Genomic DNA, 20,150 nt, shown 5'->3' on the forward strand with positions numbered 1-20,150 from the left:
GCTCTTCACCATATGATCCATATGCTCAGTGAAAGAGCAAAATTTATTCTGCTCATTGCTTAAGAGTTTCCAGTAATACACTTCTGGTACTTAGCTCAACCAGTACATTTCTTATTAAAAATATTCAAGAACAAGAAATGGGGAGGGGGGGAAATCAAAGTCAGGCACCTTCTTCCTCCACATCTAAAAGCAAATCCCTGTTATTTTTTTTCTCCTCAGTGCGGTCTCGCAACAAACTCCAGTGGTTGGTGTTCATTTCATGCAATGTTCACTACATTTTGCCAGTGTAACTACTTACTAGTGTGGAGAAGGCATGAGTTGGCAAGAGCTCCATGACTTTTGCAACCACCTCCAAGCTCTGGCGCAAGTACCGCTGCCACTCAGTCTGCTGCTATGGAATAAACACCAAGGTAAAGATTACACTTTCAGAGGCAAACAGAGGGCTCTTTGTAGACTAGTATGTCTTAACTTGAGCTTGTGTCTAGCTAGTTCCTTCCGAGAGCTTGATTTCTGTGGCGCCTGAACACTGACGAGATACTGTTCTTCCGATTACTGCACGCTCACAGATGCCTAGTGGGGAATAATTTATCAATCTATGGTGTGGGCCTGCGCACTTATGTTCCCCTGGAGCTTAAGCCACAAGTTTTTAGTCTTAAAGCACAGTTACTGCATTGCTGACAAGCATCCATTATACAGAACAACCTGTCCTTCAGTAACTCTGGTCTCATCCACTCTGGTCACCTACTCCATTTAGCTTTTATTCTTTTCTAGAGCACATCAATATTGACCAAGATTATGCTTACCAATACTGACTTAGGAGAATTAGAAGGTTCAAATTAAAGCACCAGTGACAAATACAGCTTAAAGCTTTTGCTCTCAGACGTATTCAGCATTTAAACTCCCAATCAATAGGCAACGTATACCTAATGGCTCTGATAATCAAGACATAAGTGCCTGTATTATTCCCGTGACAAGGTTAGAAACAAAAGGTCATATCCTTTTACTGTGACTTTAGTACGATAAAAACAACTCATTCTCCTTTAAACCTCAAAACCCACACAGAATTGAGTGAAGTAGCAACTGCCTAGCTTGTGCTCCAAAAACTTGACCACGTTTTGGGAAAGACATCCTAGCCCTAACCAACACAACTGTTCATATCCAGACCCACAGCTGTCCTTGTTCAACTCTGCTCCTTACATCATCATCCAGTGTCTCATCATCCAGCTCCTCCAACTGTGCCTGGTTATACCTGAACTGGATTCGATTCAACACTTCTGTCAGCAACAGAACCAAGGCATCTTCGTACCTGTGGCCATGGAGAAAACAGAGCAAGAGACCAATGAAATACTTCTGCGGAGATTGCTCTGTCCTCAGCCCTTCCAGCAAAGGAGAGGTGCAGAACAGACGGATGCTTAATGTGGGACATTGCAAAGAGCCTGCAGCATGGCTTTACAGGTTTGTTGAGAAATTGGCAAACAGATCAAGATTAAAAATAATATGTCATTTCAGATTACAGTGTATCTGCAAGGAAATAGCCTATGATAACACCCAACATCTCCGTATCTCTGAGGGCCAAATCGAGAACTTAACAAGAGAAGATGCCTAGAAGTTTTTGAACAGGAAAAGCAGCAGGAGTAGTTAACAGGAATAGCAGCATATACATGTGAACAGTGTGAGCTTTTTCTGATGCACAAAAATTACCCATGTCCTGCTTGCAAACACCAGGAACATGTTTTGGTATTCTGAAAGCTGTGCTGGCCTTATCTCTGGGTAACTCCATTTGGTTCCCAGCACATGACAGCACCTCTCAAGTCTGCTCAACCTGCCACCAGAATGGAGGAAGAGGCGGCCGTAACAGGAGGCTGCAGCAGCTCCTCCTGCTTCACCTGCTCCTCAGCAGCCTCAGCCTGTGCTTGGCTTTTGAGTGGGCACCAAGGAACTGATGAAGCAGAGCAAAGTTACTGCTACTTTCTGCAAAAGGAGGCCTCCCCGAGGCAATTTGTTCTGCTATCCTCTTTCCCCAAGGCAGCTGGCCAATAAATTCAGTATCTTCAGCACCATCTCATTCAGCCACAGTTTTGCAATTAATCCTTAGTCAAAGCAAGGAGCAATCGATACGATAAAGGATCAGTGGCACTAATCACATTTCTCAGCTCTTCAACAGAGGTTAAAAGTTAAGAGCAGAGGACTGGCCAGATGGTTAAGGTGAAACAAGGGCCATTTGTGGGTTATTTCTTACCCAGTGATCTTACACAGGGTTTAAGTTTTCAGAGATCAGGTCTATAAATAAGAGGTCCCTTTTTTCAGACCTCTTGCTGTTCAATGTAGCTTCAAGAATGTCTACATCAATGTCTGTAACACAATTGCAGGTATTTCTGCAGCTCATACTAGGCTCTTGCCCTCTATTAAAGTAAAAGCCATTCCTTTTCCCACTTGTACTATAATGCTAAAGTCATGTCACTGAAAAATGTCCTTTGACCTTCCAGGAACTATGCAGCAGATATAGAGCACAGAGGATCCTTCTTTGTCTTGATCACTCAAGAATAATGTCAAATTGCAAAATCAGTGCAGAACCATCTGAGCATGGAGCCTACTCTTGCTAACGCAATGCCAAAGTTTGAGAATCTACTGGGCTTTTTTGTTTGTTCTTTTTGTCCACTCCCCCTTCCCATTTTCAAACTTCTTTTCTTGAAAGACCTGGTCTGCGTCAAGGGTGAGTTATGTCATTTTTTAAATAAGATCAAGTTGGAAAACTAGGCATTAATACCTATTGACATCAAGATTCTGAGCATGATGTAATCCAAATGTCAGACTAGTCAGCTGTGTCACTAACTAAGCAGCTGGAAGCTTTCAATGCAAGGAGGCTGAGTTACTGTCTTTGCTGTAATAAGATGATGTAACTTTGGATTTGGCAATTTATCCAATAGTATAACTGTAATATGCACAAAACGCAAAGCTTCTAAACCACAGAACAGGAAGTTTCATCTGGTGTTCCTGTTGGGTAACCACACCCATGTTATCAAATTGAAGTGTTTGCATGCCTTAAAGCATGAAGGAAGTTGAAGCTATAGAAGTTGCCACTAAGGACAGGTACTTCTGACAAAACAGCAGTATGAGTTTCAATCACTTATATGTCATTTCTTACAATCTAATATATCTGTAAGAGAAACAGTTATTGTTTCCTTTGAGCTTTTCTCCATCACAAAAGGATCAATATGAAGATAACAAATCGCATGCCTGTGTTTGCCAGACGAAGACAGGGAGCAGAGTACCAAGGCAGCCTTCACCAGTATTAGGCAGACACACTGGCTAGTTGGGAACAGATTACAGCCTAACTCAAACGCAAATACATGCTATTTGAGAAATTAAAAAACCCACAGTTCCCATGCTGAAAGGAAGAGAACCGTCTGGGGTAAGCTAGTTCCACATTTGTTCTTTGTGATTATGATGCCAGGCTGTCTTTCAGTAACTAACCGCTTACTTATGTTTAACATACTCAGGGGGAAATAAACAGTTAGTGAAACAGAACAGGGCACATGTCCTGTTTACAAATTTTAAGCCTGCCAAACTTGAACAAGATATCAGTAAATTCACTAGTCTTTTTAAAATGGCAGCAAAGGGACTTCTAATAAAACGAGTCACCTATTTTAAGAGGCAACAAAGGAAGAGCTGCCAACCAGAGCTGTAATTAGTACACAACACATCATTAGTCACAGAGGTAAGTCAGCAGAACTTAACATCCAAACTTAGTGCCATCAGGATTTCTCAATTAATTATCCTCCAATTCTCCTGGTCTATTTGCTTAAATATATCCACTTCTACTTTAGACTCCAAAGCTTTCTCCTCTTCCTTGCTAGATTCACATGTATTTACAAAATATTCACAAAATATTTAAGTAACACTTTTTTGCCTTAATCTGCTCAGTTTTAACACAGAAAAAAATCTAAACTTTGAAGTTTCCATTACTATCACACAGACTCATTCAAAAGGAGTTCAGGGATTTTAACAAAAGAAAAGTAACTGGTGTCTCATGCAACTCGAGTATGTTCGAAGCTGGCATGAACAATGGCTTGTTCTTCATAGTTCTTCCACAGGGACCAGAAAAATCTCGTTACACCATCACATCTTGACAGTTTCCTGGCTCTCACCTGTTGAGTACTGCTTCTTTGTCTGCCAGACGACTTTTAATTTTGCTAGTCAGATAATCCAAGAAGAGCGTCCAGATGTCTAAGCAGGAAAAGTAGCCTTCGTGGGTAGGCTGAAATACACCAAAATTCACTATGAGTATCACGAACTATGGCAAGATTGTTTTTTAATCATAGTGAAAATACGAGTTCATATGCACTTCAAGCAATGGAAAGAACTTCCATTAAGCACTGGATTCTCGTTCCACTGAAAAATGTCCACAAGATCGCTGGGGAGATTTTCAAGTCTCAACTCTCAAAGAAGAGCAAGAGCTTCAGCACCAGTGTAGGAACCCAGAAATTGCAAGGGTGGTTAACCAGCTTTATGGCTTGCTCCATCAGCTTCTAGCACTTCATAAAGCTGTTTCCTTGTCATTATTCACATGTTGAAATGCACTGTGACAGATTCTACAGCAGGGTAACTGTTATTTGATGTCACAGGGTTTAACTTTTTGAAAATAGTTAAGAACAAGCACAATGAAAGTCTCAGAAACAGTAAAAGCAGTAGTTGCAGGAGGAAGAAAAGCACCCCCAAATATAAAACAAGTGACAGATTTTTCTAAAGACTAGCAGAAAAATATAAGCAGAACCAAAGTTAAACACCAGAAAAGTTACTCAGGCAAGGTAACTACATCTGACTACTTTTTTCCAACTAAATCCAAGAGAAAGACTCAGCACATCATGTCATTTAAGAGTCCCCAGCACAAGTTTGGGTAAAACACGTTAATTACTTTTTTCTGGGTTGGCTTTAGCTATCAAATGCACTGGGGAAAATAAGCTACTTGTACTGTATAGGACAGAGTAGGAAAAAGAGGCTACAGGACCAAGAAAAACAATGTTGCAGTGGTGTACCTGATGAAAAGTGTATTTGAACAGCAGCGCCAGAAATTCAACCACAGGGAACTGGGAGTAGGATTCAATTCTTCGTAGGTGAACACTCACAAAGAGACGGAGAAAGTCTGTAAACTTCTCAATGTAGCTACACAGGAAAGAAAAGAAAACATAATTGAGAAAACATGAAGGACTCTACAAGGGGATGCAATTTCATTGAAATAGCAATAAATTCATTCAAAACCCTTTCATTAAAAAGAAAGTTACAATTAATAGCCAGTAGGACAATTAAAATATAAAGCCCTGCAACAATTACCTACAGGATGGGCAACCCTTCATTCCATTAATACCTGAAACAGCAGAAAAAACAGTCTAGTCAAAAGCAACTTTAATATTCAGATAAATATAATTGAGTTTCATCAGGCCTGCAAGTAAGTACAGCCCCCCACCCTAGAGAAATAAGTATTTAATTGTAAGGCTCATCTTACTAGTGTGCATACTGGGTTAGTTAAATAACTGCACCACTGAGGAGATTCAGCTGAAAGCAAGAAGTTAATGCAAGAGTTAGCAACACAAGCGTTAAAAAATTCACAACAGGTGGTTGGACAGCCATGTAGTTTAGGGCTGGAAAGGTCTGTTTCTTATGCACTGCAGATCAACCATCATCCATAAACTTCCATATTGAGCCTAGTATTTTGCGACTGAATTAGACAGTAATAAATAAATAAATAATAATGTCATTTGCCAAAACTCAGGCGCATTCAACGCTTGGGACTGCACAAAGTGAAGATCCAAAAGGGAACCTGCTGCCAAAATTTTCAGAAGTCTCACATGGGTTCACTATTAGAAGGAAATTTAAAGGCCACTGTGGGTGAGCTGTTACTGTGCAACAAGAACATGCACTGCAGAATACGAACTTTGTCAGGGTTAGAAACCACCTCTGCTTCTATCTATACAGAAAATAATTAAGTATTCCATCATTCCACATACATGAGCAGAGCATTATGATGCTATATAAATACCAAGAGCTTCAGTGACCCAGTTACAAGGCTGCACACAGGAAAGTCTTTCCCATACATTAAGAGTTCTAAAGAATATTTCACGTTTTTCTTTAAAAAAAACAGGAAACTAGGGTTAGCAACCAGGTCGCAGACATGCTTGAACAGGCCAGTTCTATTATACTGCCCTGCTCTATTTCTGTACACTCTGTTTTGAGGGGAAAAACTGCTCCTTTTAACTCAGAACTCACTCAAGATTGGAAGCGTTACCAGCTAACAAAATGGTGCACCACTGCCAGTTACTGTGAGCCCACAAAATCATACAATATTTGGAACATGCAAAAGAAGGTTAGATTTGCATTGACTCTGCACTGTCCGTTTGGCAAGACTTACCATCACTATAACGGGACCATCTTCATTGATTTTGAAGCATTTGGTCAGTAAAGTATTTAAAAGCTTTTAGCAAAAACTAAGTATCCAGACCAAAACACTTTTTTTTTTTTTTAAGTGTTGATCAGAGACCACAAACTATTTGGCACCCTGTTCCACGAGTCCCACCGCCTAAGCTGCAATTTCTGAGCTATTGCTTGTAACCTTACTAGACATTTCCTATTCCATAAAATATTTTGGAATCATCAAGTTAAAGCTAGCACGAACAGGAAGGTGAAAGACAGTTCAAGTTTAATCTTCTTCTGCACTAGTCTGCCAGTACAATCCATATAAAGTCACGTTGACTTTAAAATAAAACAAAAGATTAGCCACCACAAGAAAGGGGAAAGAACAGACTTAGGGCAGACTAGCTCCAAAGACAGCAATATACTGAAGCAAGGTGGTTTCAACAGTGCCAGTTTTGATGAGGACTTTGTTAGTCCAAGTGAGAAAGAATTTCATGCTGCAAATTCTTTAGTTTTAGAAGCAAAAGTGTATCTATACCACTAAGTGAAGAAGGGGAAAAAAAAAATCTTCCCATCTTTAAGTCAAAGCCAGTTCTGTGCTGAGGACAGAGTCAGCTCAGAGAAAGCTCCACTCCTGCAGAAGTCAGTTAAAGTTTTACAAAGAGTCTCCAGAGCATCTCAGTTACATTTGTATTTCAGACTGCAGTAATGAATATAAAGGGATCTCAATTACATGCATCAATCTCTGCAGATAATATCCATAAGCAGCAGAACATAATGACACAGTAATATGATGTCTGTAGCAGAGCTACAGATCTTCCACGGTCTTGTCAACGAAGGCCGCTTACTGACATTTTCCACAGAAGAAACGAGAGAAACAGAATCATACAGGGACTTCCAGATTTCCACGACAGCGTTCCGAAATTCAGAATTTTATCACTGGGTAGAGACTCTATGTGCATGTCCCATATGCAAAGTCCACAGATTACAACTGTACCAGGTCCCGCCTTGTTTTAGGAAGCTGAGCAATACTGAAGTCAGAGTGCGTTAGTCAAAAAGGAGGAGCAAGTAGAACTCACTGTTAAACAGAAGTTGAAATTAATCTAGATTTATTATCCCAAAGATACAACTGTATCTAAAGACACAAAAAAGGGAGTTGTAAAGAATAAGAACAAACATGCAAGTCATCTCCACAAACGGACCCACAGTTTGTTCCTGGGTTTCACTCCCGGATAGCTATCAAAGTGAAAAAGAGAACCTCAAAATCCTTGCTGCTGCATCTGGGAACAAGTATTTTATACAGCAGTCTCACACTTTTCCATCACCATACATCCATAACAAGATGCTGGGCACATTCACACAGTTATAATACGTTTGCCAACATGAGCACCAGTCTGCCTGCCTTCCCAAAGCAAACGCTTGCCAGCAGGCCTGCGATGAAAGGCAGTATCAAGTCATCACCTCTTTCACCACCCTGTCAACACATGGACTGAACCACTCAACGGCAAGACAAGTCTCGCTTTTACTTCTACCAGTAGGAATATCTGATATTAAAGAATCAAACTGTTTCAGGCAACAAACACGGCAGTAACTTTCTGCAAGATGGAAAGGAATATGCAGCCTCCTGAGACGCTGCTAATCCCCCTGCTACCTCCATTCAAAAAGCATACAAAAGCACTGCTGAGGCGGAGTCATTCACCACCGCTGTGAATGGAGCTCCTCAACCTATCTTCCAGTGTTGTTAAAAAAGAAAAAAAACAGTAGAAATAAAAAAAAGCAATCAAGAATCGTCACATCTCTATGAAGAGTATGAAATCACTTCTACTCTCTTTCAAGTCATGACTCGCAGAATATCTACCCACTCTTTGTAAATCTGAGTTTAAGACAGAGAAGGCAGATACCAACCAGAAAAGGGAATACTGCAATTCTTTTACCTCACCGTGCCTCTTCTGCTGCTCTGTTACAAATGAATGAAGGGCAGGTTCAGCTCTTGTGCCACCTCAGACCTGCAGTCAAACAGTGACGAACGGGGGGAAGGGGAGGAAGAGGACAGGAAAGAATACAAACCTGTACCACCATGGTCACTTAGCAAGCTCAGCCCCTTGTCAGTACCTTACCTTCGTGCACCTACCTTTCTGCCTGGCTCCACCAGCAGAGAACTCTGAAAGAAAGGTGATTAGACACACCATGCATGACCACAAATTAATAAAGACAGTCCTTTAGAAAGCAAGAGGCCCTAGCACAGCTACTTAGCTGTTTGGTTTCTCTTACCTTTCATCCAGATCCTCTAGCCGGCTCTTCACCGTATGGGCATTATTCTCCTTGGTAATCTTCTGCAGGAGGTAGAAAGTCTGCTGGAACATCCGTAGCAAATACTCTTCAAACTCCATAGGCACGCAGTTCTTAGACATCAGTTCATTGATGCAAGACATAGCCAAGACGCCAAGTCGGCCACGCTCCTGTCCCAATACTGAGTTCTGGCTGCTGCCATTGACAGAAGACATCTTCCTAACTCGAGTGTCACAGCCGAAGCGAGCAAAGTGGAAAATGGTGGTGAGGAGTGATGGGGTGATGCTAGTGGACAAAGGGATCCAGCTGAAGAGGTGTGCCAGGCACTCCAGTGCCAGGCAACATATATATTCACTCTCTGTATCAAGGATAGGGATTGGCTGGTTCAATAATTTGGCTGCACTGGGACTCTGCAACAGGCTACTTAACAGGTCACCTAGGAGAAAGCACATACACCTGCATTATCCAATAAAGCAACTACCTTCAGGTAACGCACTTGTAAGCTCTGGCTACACATCAAAAGCCATTTGGAGCCTCTGCCATTCAGCAAGTTAGTGTAGAAATACCGGTCCGAGATGAACACAGGATTAACAGCTTTGCAAAGCAACACAGGGGACCTCTTCCCAACCTAGCGATTTTGTATTCCAAAGCTTTCCCAAAGTTTTTGCTCAGATTTCACAGCAGATCAGACAAGCTGGCTAGTAGGGGCTATTTTAAACAAATAAATACTTAAGTGTCAGCTCAGTACTGCCCTTCTAGTCAGGCTCAGTAACATACAGGCACAGCGTTTTGGAAAAGGTGATGATAGCAACTTCTCAGGTGTATTTTAGACTTACTGTAATACTCATTCCCCCCATCAAGCTCAGATTGCAAAAATTCTCTGGTGCAGCCCTATGAGAATGAAACTCGGCAAAGCTGGGTTTGTTTGCGTACGATAGTTTGTGGATTATACGAAAGAACCTACTGAGTCAGACTGAAGCCCAGCACCTTTTCTTAGGGTGACTAAAAGCCTATCACAAGCACATACCGTATTTCGCAGCCTACAGCCACTCACCGTACAAGGGCTTCCTCAGCCAGACAGACTTTGAAGAATTCTCCACTGTCTGACAAGATCTATCTTCCATAAATTTATCCAGCCTCCCAACGAACCCACATAAACTTTTAACATGTGCAACATCCCATGACAGAGTTCCACAGCTTAACTATACATTGAATAAAGAACTACCCTGTTTTATCTGAGCCTGCCATCTGCTACTTTCATTTTTCTTCCTATAAAACAAAGCAACAGCAAAAAAAATTTGTTTCTATTAATTTTCATGTCACTCAATTGATAGCTCTCTATTGCAGTTCCTCCCCCTCAATTTCTTTTCGAGAGTGAAGAGTACTAGCTTTCTTGTTCCTTACATGGAAGTCATTCAAGACCCTTAATCGTCTTCATTGCCCTTCCATGAGACTTTTGATTCTGCTCTATCCTTTTTGATAGGGGAGGACCAGAACTGCATCTGCTATTCAAGATGCAGGTGAAACAATCCCACACAGCACCACGGTAGTGCTCTGTTCTTGATTGCTACTGACCTTAGGTTCTCACAGAATTATCTAGCATAATGCTAAAGATGTTGATCTTATATAGTAAAGATCAGCTTAGAGCCCATGATCTTTCATGAGATGAATATTGTTCCTCCCTGCCAAAAGCAGGTTAATACTTTTATCTGTATTGCATTTCACCTGCCAGTTGCCCAGTCAAGACAGTTACAAGATCTTCCTGCAAGTCTTCAGTCAGCTCTCTTTTTACTATTCTGACTATCTTAATGCCATTAGCAAACCTCCTTGTCTTACTGACTCCTTTTCACAGGTCTTCTATGAAGATGTTCACTAGTACACGCCGCAGCATTACTCCACTGGTGACGACCTCCTCATTGCAAGAGAACACTTCCACTCACATTCCTTGCCTCCTACCTTCTCGCCCATTAATCATCAATGCAGAGACTCCCCTTATCCCATTATGGCCTTGCTTTCCCAAAAGCTTTTAATAAGAAGCCTTAGTGAAAGTTTTATGCAAACCCAAACAGACAATATCTACTAGACTGTGTGCTAATTCACAGGCTTCCACAGATCACAAGTCAAAAACCAATTCAGCTTCTCCATGCCATTCAATACCATTTTTCTCCCCTAAGCGTGAATAATTTCTTCATCTTTAAAAATCCACAAGCATTCACCGTATTACAGAATTTACGGTTCTCCAGAAAAAAAAAATATGAATTTATTGAAAGTGAAGTGGCCCAGCATAACAGCAATGAGAAAGAAATATTATTTACTGAGCTATTTCCAAAGTACTCAGAAGCATGAACGATGAAGATTCCTCTTAAGCTTTCATTTTCAATCAAGATAAACATCTTGCATCACTAAATTCAGAACTCCTTGCCAAACTTTAACGTTGATTCTTTCCTGTCCCCTCTACCCCCAAAATTTTTTCATGTATTGTGTCACTTCAGCTGGTTTAGTTAACTTTGTACTTTAAGCTTTATTATCAAGGAAGTCCCCATCAAAACATAAGTATGCTGCAATTCAAGAGCTGCTTGCATTGGGCTTTTGTAAAAGTGGACATGCATTTCAAACATCCAATTCAGCAAATTCCACAAAATTAGACAAAGTAAGATCCTTATCTTAAGATCAACCACAGCAAGAAATTGCAAATTAAGTCCCTGCACTTTGCAGCAGTTGGTTTGAATATGTATTTTGCACCCCGTTAAATCACTGAAGCTCAAAGTTTAAGCAATTTTATGTGTTATATTGCAAACAAGTAATAAATTTACAGGAACAATTGCATTCATGCACAAGGAGAAAACTCTTGGAGGATGCAAGGATCATGTTAGCATTTCAGGAGTAAGAAGGAGCAAATATTAACTGCTGTTACTCATTTGTTTACCCTACATGAGTGAATATGCCAAAGGAAGTTATTCATCAAGTAAAGAGATAAACTATGCAGAGAAAACATTTTGAGGCTGAGAGATTAGTAGCAAATTAATTCTGTACTGATCCAGTAACATCAGTGTTTCCCAGTACAGGACATCAGAGTTCCTTTGCTTGACTGGTTTAAAAAAGAAACAAGTTTAGCACAGTCACAGAATCATAGAATCAGTAAGGCTGGAAGGGACTTCTGAAGATCATCTAGTTCAATCTCCCAAAGATTTCCTGGTGCTGGTTCCACTGGGGCTTGAAACCAGGACCTTCAGCTTGTAAAGCAGATGTGATAACCACTACACAAATGCTATTTAAAAACTATACAAGAGTTGCAAGCAACGACTTCACTTTGTTTCCCTGTGCAAAAATAAATAAATAAGGAAGCATCATATAGATTTACGAAGTTCCTAAAGAGATTTTGGTTCTAACAGAAGACATTAAGGATTTATAGGGACTCAGAGGTTTATTTTGCCTTTTGGAACACTATTAATTTCATCTGAAGGACAAACATTAAACAATTAACATAAATTAAACAATTTAATTAAACTTAAACAATTAACATACACTGTGCAGAATTTCATGGCAGAAGATCACTGAACCCATGTTTCCCATAAGGGTCACCTTCCAAAAATGCATTCATTCCCATCTATAAACAAAGTCTGGAAAAATGCCCCCAAAACTGCTACAGTCGCACAACTGCTGGTTTGTCTGTCTCTAAAATCCAGTCTAGGGAGTTTAAAAGCTGTTCTTGGTTCTAAATGTTAGCAATCCTATTCACACTCTTATTCCATTCTGTGAAGCTTAATGCCCATCAAATAGTGACATAGAGACCATTTAGTTAATATAAAAAAAAAAAAAGGAAAAAAAGTCTGTCACAAAATACGGAAAGTGAGCAATCAACAGACAGAAGTGTGAAGCACTCACTGCCTCTCTATTTTGATTTTTAAGAAGCTGAAGTGCAACCAGTTAGTTTAAATAAAGAGAGAGTAGTTTGGACAACACAAATAGTGGAAAAAAGTTTCAAATAAAAAAAACGTACATAGGCAGGAACGGATGAAATTCAGCCTGGAATTTCTAAAGGAACCATCGGTGCAGCCTGAATTACTAGAAATTATCCTGAAAATATGCTACATGAGAAGTCTTTCTTGTGTTGTTGTTTAAAAGAGGGAGATGGGGAAGACCAAAATTTTTGAGCCCGTAGTAAATTCAGCACACATTTACTTTGAGAAATATTATCTAAACTCATCATCAGTTGAATGCACACACGAGGAGAAACAGCCTCAACGTAAGTAACATCCAGTGATCCACTGAGGAACTGAACAAACGTTTCAAATGGGCTTCCACTGAGAATGATCCCAGATTTTGTTCCACTGAATTTTTCTATTAGAAATTCAGACAACAAAAGAGGGAATTTGTGGATTATATCAGTTCAAGTTACTCTCTTCAAAACTCTCTCTGAATGAAGATTCTTGAAACTGCAGTCCAAGACGCAGTAGCCCATTCTGTAAGGATGACCTTGAATCCGACTGCATTAAGTAACACTCTGCTAGAGTGCATTTGGCTTACTGAGCAATTCAAGCTGTTTTGTACAAATACAGCATTATTGACCACCGAGTCACTTGCTACCAGCAGTGTTGAAACTAGCATTAATCAGCTTTTTGCCTTGGAAGACTATCTTTTTTAATGTCATATCACAGTATGCTGAAGCACTTGCTGGCAGGGTAGATGAAGTTAGCACTCCAGACATCCCCAAGCAGTTCACTCATGCAAAGCAATGCTCTAGACTGAGGTTTTCTTTTCTTTCTTTTTTTAAATTTTCTTACTGCAGCAGAATTTTCCCCTTAAAAATGAACCAAGTTTAAGTTTTTTATTTTATATATAAATGTAGAAGTGTCTTATGCCCTTCTAGGACAGAAGCACTTGAAATTCTTGTCCAATTTTTATTTAAATGTGAAAATTTTACACCACATCAAAAGACCAAAGCTTAACACAGACAACTGATTAGTGCAATTTGGCCACAGGGAGGAGATTTGAGACTTTTGATTAACTTAAGCTCCCAAAGACAAGTGAGTTGAAGGTACCTGTCAGAGTTTTGTTAATTCACAGAACACAGTACACTCTGACCACAACTCTGTATCAGTATAGCCCTGGAGAAACATGTATCAGATCCAAAAGCATTTCATCTCCCCCCATATGCAACTGGGCATTTCAGGATTCCCTAGCCTAAGGTCTTCCTTCATCCTTGTTTAAAGCAGAGAGAGAGAGAGAGGAGAAAAAAAAAAAAAAAAAAGAGAGAGAGAGAGAATTTTAAAACAAAATGGTGATTTCATAGCATCAGTGTTTTTTTTGCTCCATATTCTGAGAAGCAGGAAGAAATACACCACGTGCTGCTGGACAGTAAATCTTGACTGAGCTTATATAAAAGGTCCTTGCTACATCAACGTACCAGAGAAACTGGTCGCCCTCAAGAATGCCTTTATGTTTGGGGTGACCCTCTATACCAACAGTTGTACCCTATTTAGCCTTAAAAGGATAAATGAAATGTACTCAAAGTACAAGAACACAGAAATGTGCTATTTCAAAGGTCACTAAGGATTGCATATGTAAACCGGCATACAGATAAACAGCCATGAAAAACACTAACAGAAGTGGGTAGAAAATAAGCTTTCCACGATGTACAGGCACAAACTCCCAATTACTTTTTCTCTTTTCTTTAAATTAGAACTGCAGTTTTGCTTCTCTAGCTTTTGATGTACAGCTTTTACAGCTATAATTCATAGATGACAATGTGAACTCCCTGCTGTTACAGCATTTTGAACTGACATTTCAAAAAGCTTATTGCCATCTGAAGACAACAGGAAGCTATATGTGCACTCTTGAAGGAAGTGGCACTTTCAGTGGAGCTTTCCCTGCTGTGGAAGTTGTTTTTTCTGGTAAGATGTACCTTTCTGATCAGAAATTTGTTGGCCTACATACAGCTTTAGAAAAATATTTTCACAATAGGTTAGACAGTAAAGGAAGGGATCTAGGCCTCATATTGCAAGTTAAGCTACGAGATATTATTCCTATGTACTTTAAATTTAAAAGGTAAAAGTACTCATTTCTAGCTATCCTTACCACTTTCTCCTGAAGTTGGGGATGGTGGTGGAGTGGCAGCAGTAACACTGTGTTTGTCCCAGATGCTCTCCAAAATACCTGGCCAAAGAGACATTCTTAAAATAGCCTGCTAAAAAAACAAATTGCTCTAACAAGCATGTTGGAGACAGCGATAGAACCTCGGCAGATCATGACTATACAGTGCTTTGACAAGGAACATTACCTTCTCTTAAAGAACTTGAAGAAATCACTAAGTGCTTACATACACAATCTAAATCTCACTTTATAAACAGTGAGTACATTTACAGCTATAAATCTGTTCTGCTACATAAGCTTGTTTTGTAGTAAGCTGAGTCTTACTCAAACAGTAGAGTTGAAGGTGTTCAACCAGTAGGAAGCAGTCACCATACAGCCCTTGCCTCAGTTCACTGAACAGTGAAAGTGAGAACTTGCTAACCTCCGAGGAAGGGCAAAGGATGGCACCTGTTTCAATGTTGCAAGTGCAGCTAACTCCTACCTGTGAGGAGCCCAAGTACTGTTTGCACCTGGTCCAGGAGCAGCTTCCTTAACTCTTCTTTCCGGGCTACGCTAAGATCCTCTCGTGGACATGCCAGCTCTTCTGAAGTAGTTTTCAGCATGATCAGTCCCAAAGGAGTAGTCACAGGAGACTGAATTAACTGAAAGGAAACCATACAAACACAGTATAACATTCTGCAAAACCATCAGATGGCGAATGAGATTAGTAATACTATGAGCAGTTCACCGGTGTATCAAGACTAAGGCAGCATCAATTCCCAACCATTTATAGCACTACACACTGAGTGAAGAAAACTGCAGGTATTTGATTTCCTGAGACATTAATGTGTAATGTTGCAACAGTTCGAGCACCATGGGAATCCTCAGGGTTTCAAGAGAGCTTTCATAATGCCACTGCTACATTTGCTGTTCCAACATGTTTACCAGTCACAGTTTGTTCCTTGTTTACCGCCTGGTATCTGCCGACATCACCACTTCTCAGAATTGCCTCAGTACCAGCAGTTTCACTACGTAACGGGGCTGCTTCTGGAGCTGCTCAGGAGCCTGTGCCATCAGTCAAGCAGTGTCAACATAAAAAAAAAAATCTTGCTCCTTCTAATACCTGATGAACAACTGCAGTCAGTATCGAATGACCACAGAACACTGTTAAGGGATATGAGGTCTCCCTGCATCTCTATTGGATCTTCTAAAAAGAATGACTTCTAATGCAAACAGGAAACATGGGCCTGAGAAAGCAATAATTTTTGCCTTCACTAAACTCTGGGATATTAGAGACAAAACTTTGTGCTATTAGAATTCATTTTCTGCTTAAAAATGTTGCTCTTTTCTGCTGCCCTGGAATATCCAAAACAACTCATGTACTAACCCTGGGCAGGGGGAAAGAAGGGAGAGGAATATAAAGCCAATCATAAGTATTACAAGCAACCCTTAAATCATACATTACATGATGCAGGCTGACCTCAGCCCTATTCATACTGAGCCCCCAAACCAGAGACAACTTGACTTAACATGGCTCAGGCTACACAGTTTAGAGAAACACGTGAAAAGGAAAGTCCATACGTGAGCTCTCAGTCTAAACATACACAAGTCTGGTTTTCAGAAAGCAATCTTGAGGACATATATGACAAGCTTACAGAAAGTCTGGTTGCTTTTTCAGCTCTAGCTGGTGTCTAGGATAAGCCATTTCCCCATCAGTCTGATGGTCCTCAGCAGAAGCTGAAGCTTTGCTGCCTTTATGGTCCTATTTGAGCATAGTATCAGGCAGTACCACCTTAAGCTAGTAGTAACACCTTAAGCTGTTGTCACCGAATCTCCTAGGACTTGTCAGTACTGAGAATAATTTCTCATTTATCTTGAGATTATTAGTCCATATTATTAATGCAGCAGGACTTCATATTTCAAAGGGTTTTTTCTTAAATTCACAAAAGTAACCCATTTCTATATCCATTCTTCAAACCACTGAACTCAGATCTACCTTTAGCTAAACAAAAAAAAACAAAAAAAAAAAAAAACCTTCAAAAAAAAAAAAAAAAAAAAAAGAGAGAAAAAAAGCAAACCTTTAGGCCATATCCATACACTAAATCTGACTTTATCAGTAAGCCTCCTCCTCATTTGTGCTGTTCTAATGAAGGCAGCAGAAAAAACAAAAACAAAACCCCAAAAGACTAGATCCCTCTTGCTCTTCAAACAGCATGGCTGTTACTTCTTTCTTCAGATATGACCCTAAATCAGGTATTTGAAGCAGATGTATTTTCCTACACCAACAGGAAGTTTACTGAAGTGGCACTGCATGGCATGCTAACGTTAAACAAATTCTTGCCTTCATAGAAGTAGCATTTTCTAAGAATTACTGCTTTTGCATAATCATAGTGCAATACTCCAAGTTAGGTTTCCTCCAACGGGTCAATAGAAGTTTTAGAGACTACTTAGAGTACTGGGATACAATTCAATCCTAAGTAATCAAGCAGTTCAAATTATCTTAGAAGGAGGAGCTGAGATATGGCTTATCTGCTACTCCTTTGCTACTCTTCATGATTTTGGAGTCTTAAAATTCAATATTTATATTCTGCCTATGTTTTCTCTAGATATTTTTTGAAGGTCTGTGCTATAGAAACTAACTCCATGGGAAGATTCCTTCAGAAGCAGAGCCCAGAAGAGGGGCTTGAGGAAAGCCAGATATCCAAAGTGGGCTCTGCAATCACTTAGATAACCTCCAAAATACTAGAAAAGAAAGCAAAAGCTCAGAGGCATTTCAATTGCAAATCCAGGCAAAACCAAAAGCCCAAACCGCAGACAGTTCTCACAGTACTTCCAAGATTAAGAACTCAGGAAAAAAAAAATTGCACTACACAATTACAGAAAGCTGTTAGAAAAGAGATTACTTCCGTCGCTAACAAGCCTTGTAGGCAAAGCTGGCACTTTCTGACTTCACAATTAATGCTAAATCCATTTGTCTTAACAAATAAACTCCTGACACTTTGGAACTTTGATTTATTTGAATAACTGCCTTGCGGCTTGTCTGTAGGCACAGCTGCATTCAAATCAATGTAATCACGTCAGCAGAAAAGACCGTGCAGCACTTTGGTTTATACTCGACCTGTTTAAGCCAGATACGAACAATTTGAGAACTGGAAATGAACTACTCAAATCAAAGCAGGAGGCTTGCACTAGCCAGGCTGCAGCGGCAGCAAGCTGCGAGTTCAGCTCAGGCTGTACCATTTAACTTCTGTTTCGCAGTGAAGATGCTGAATTACAAATGAACAGCATCCAAACTAGCAGCACTCTTTCAATCGAGACTCTCAAAAGTATATTTTAGTCTTTCTGTGACAGTCTGCTTGAAAACTTCCACCAGCATTCAGTTATTGACTTTACATCATTAGCTGCCAAAGTTTTCCAGGATAATTTTGGCCACTAGAATTAGGTACGGGAAAAAAAAAAAATCTCCAAGAGTTGCATTCAGAAATTTCCTTTTTGAGAATCATCCAACAATGACCTATCCAGGGTTTTACTGACTTTTTTTCTTTAAATAGAATAACCCACAACCTGCACATTTTCAATACACTTAAATACTTAAATATTACACTTAAATATTTAAAATTCAAAGTGCAGTTGATACTTCCTGGGCACTATTGTTCCTTTGTCAAAAAATATTACAGGAATGTGATTTGTTTGGTAAGATATCTGAGCTAAAGGCCAAAATGCTGAGATATTCACCTGCGTAACTTTGCAAAGAAGGTTAATCAAGAATTTCAAATTATGGTTAGGAAGACTTTAGAAAGTTCTTGTGTCTTGCTCAGGTTCACAGGGATCAAACAAAAAGCAGGGCAGGCCCAGACTTCAATCATACTTTTGCCTTTAGTATTGTATAAATACAGCCAAGTCAGCTTTAAGCTAGCTGGCTTGGGAACCAGCACCAGCATCACTAGGACACCACAGGCCTACGTGAGCTGTGAAGCAGCCCGCAAGCCTTGGGGAAAGGCTCCTCGTGTGCCTAGCCATTCAGTCGTGCAGTAAAGCAGCTACTCAGCGTTCCTGGTAGACCTCAATTCACTTCATGGACATATCCCAAGCTGCTGCTGTAACTAAAGCAGAAGGTGCTGAGACACAATTACTGGCAAATTTGAGTAGTTGAGGCATTTCACCCTGACAACAGTGTTAGCACAGGCGAACTAGCGTTCCCAGTGTCTAGTCTAGTATCTTAGTATAAAATTAACCTCTGCAGCACACATTCCCTTCTGCTGATGCTGCTGTGGCAGAGAACTGGCACCGAGGTGGAGCGAGCTCTGATTATTAAGGCTGCTGCAGCAACACTCATGAAAGCTCATCTGTCAGGTTATGTAGCATATTGGCAATACAACACAGCACATCTCCATCGTCCTGCCAGCAGAGAAGCATTAGCAGATCTGCCATCAAGCCACCTTCCTGTTTTTCTTCCAGCAGTCAATATAGCTCCAGGAATTAAGGAATTCAACAAATGTCCCTAAGTGTCAGAAGAAGGCACCATTTAATCTCAACATAACATTAGAGGGGAGAGGGGAAAAAAAAGAAGCTAAAAGTTATTTGAAAAACTAAAAAAAAAAAAGGAATTAGAAAAACCTTTGAGTTTCTTTTTCATGTAATTGTTCCTTATTTAACTTTTGTCAAGAGAAGTCACTAAGGAAACAACATATGTCTCTCCACGAATTAAACTAATTTTTTCTTTTATAAACTTCGGCCTATTTTCCAAAAATACATTCTTACCTGCAAGATGTTAGTGAAGAAATCATGGTAGAACATTGGCCAGTCTTGTCGGCCAATATCCACAATGACTTTGCAGAGTTTGTTCCTGATGAAGTAAGGCAGGGTTTTGTGGTGAGCTAGAAGAAGCTTGGGCAGGCAGCTGCGGATCTCCATTTTGTCTTGAGATGGGACCCCAAGCCACATCTTATTGATTAGGTTCTGGAAAAAGAAACAAGCCTCCCAAATGAGCGCATCTTAGACATGCAGAAAGGAAATGCTTCAGTGAAGTTGAATAGTTAGGTGTCTGAGTAGGATAACTTCAACCCAGAGATACCAGGTATCTTGCAGGAAAAGCATCTTAATACATTTCATCACAGCTTGCTTAACATGAGTAAAAAATTACCTCAAAACAAATATAAGAAGAGAAAAAAAAAAGAGTGCCACAAATGCAGTTACCAAGTTTACTGTGAAAGCTAAGTACTATTCTCACTGAGAGAATTCAGACATACAATGCAGGGAGAGACAACCGTGCAGTGCTGCTCCACCACACAGCCAGCGGTTCCTGCTGCCTGCCACAACGCGCAGCCAAGGAAAAGGCTATAGCTTTCAATAGCCACTCATCTGCCCATGCTTCTCCCTGA

General features: G+C 40.1%; 1 protein-coding gene across 3 annotated transcripts in view; it reads right to left on the reverse strand.

The window, feature by feature from the left end:
* The window catches only part of XPO6 (exportin 6), a 59,878-nt gene that overhangs the window by 17,593 nt on the left and 22,135 nt on the right, over positions 1-20,150 (reverse strand). For 2 of the 3 annotated variants that reach the window (XM_085313740.1, XM_085313742.1), the window contains exons 4-11: positions 19,531-19,728; positions 15,272-15,431; positions 14,776-14,853; positions 8,680-9,133; positions 5,037-5,163; positions 4,149-4,258; positions 1,198-1,306; positions 299-391 (exon numbers count right to left, since the gene is read on the reverse strand). In XM_085313740.1, coding sequence (XP_085169866.1) covers positions 299-391; positions 1,198-1,306; positions 4,149-4,258; positions 5,037-5,163; positions 8,680-9,133; positions 14,776-14,853; positions 15,272-15,431; positions 19,531-19,728 — 1,329 coding nt within the window. The remainder of the gene's footprint in view (positions 1-298; positions 392-1,197; positions 1,307-4,148; positions 4,259-5,036; positions 5,164-8,679; positions 9,134-14,775; positions 14,854-15,271; positions 15,432-19,530; positions 19,729-20,150) is intronic. The other variant, XM_085313741.1, reaches the window with a different exon arrangement.

The sequence above is a fragment of the Rhea americana genome, unplaced genomic scaffold, assembly GCF_003343005.1.
Source record: "Rhea americana isolate MKP2758 unplaced genomic scaffold, rheAme1 scaffold_394, whole genome shotgun sequence".
Classification (NCBI taxonomy): Eukaryota; Metazoa; Chordata; class Aves; order Rheiformes; family Rheidae; genus Rhea; species Rhea americana.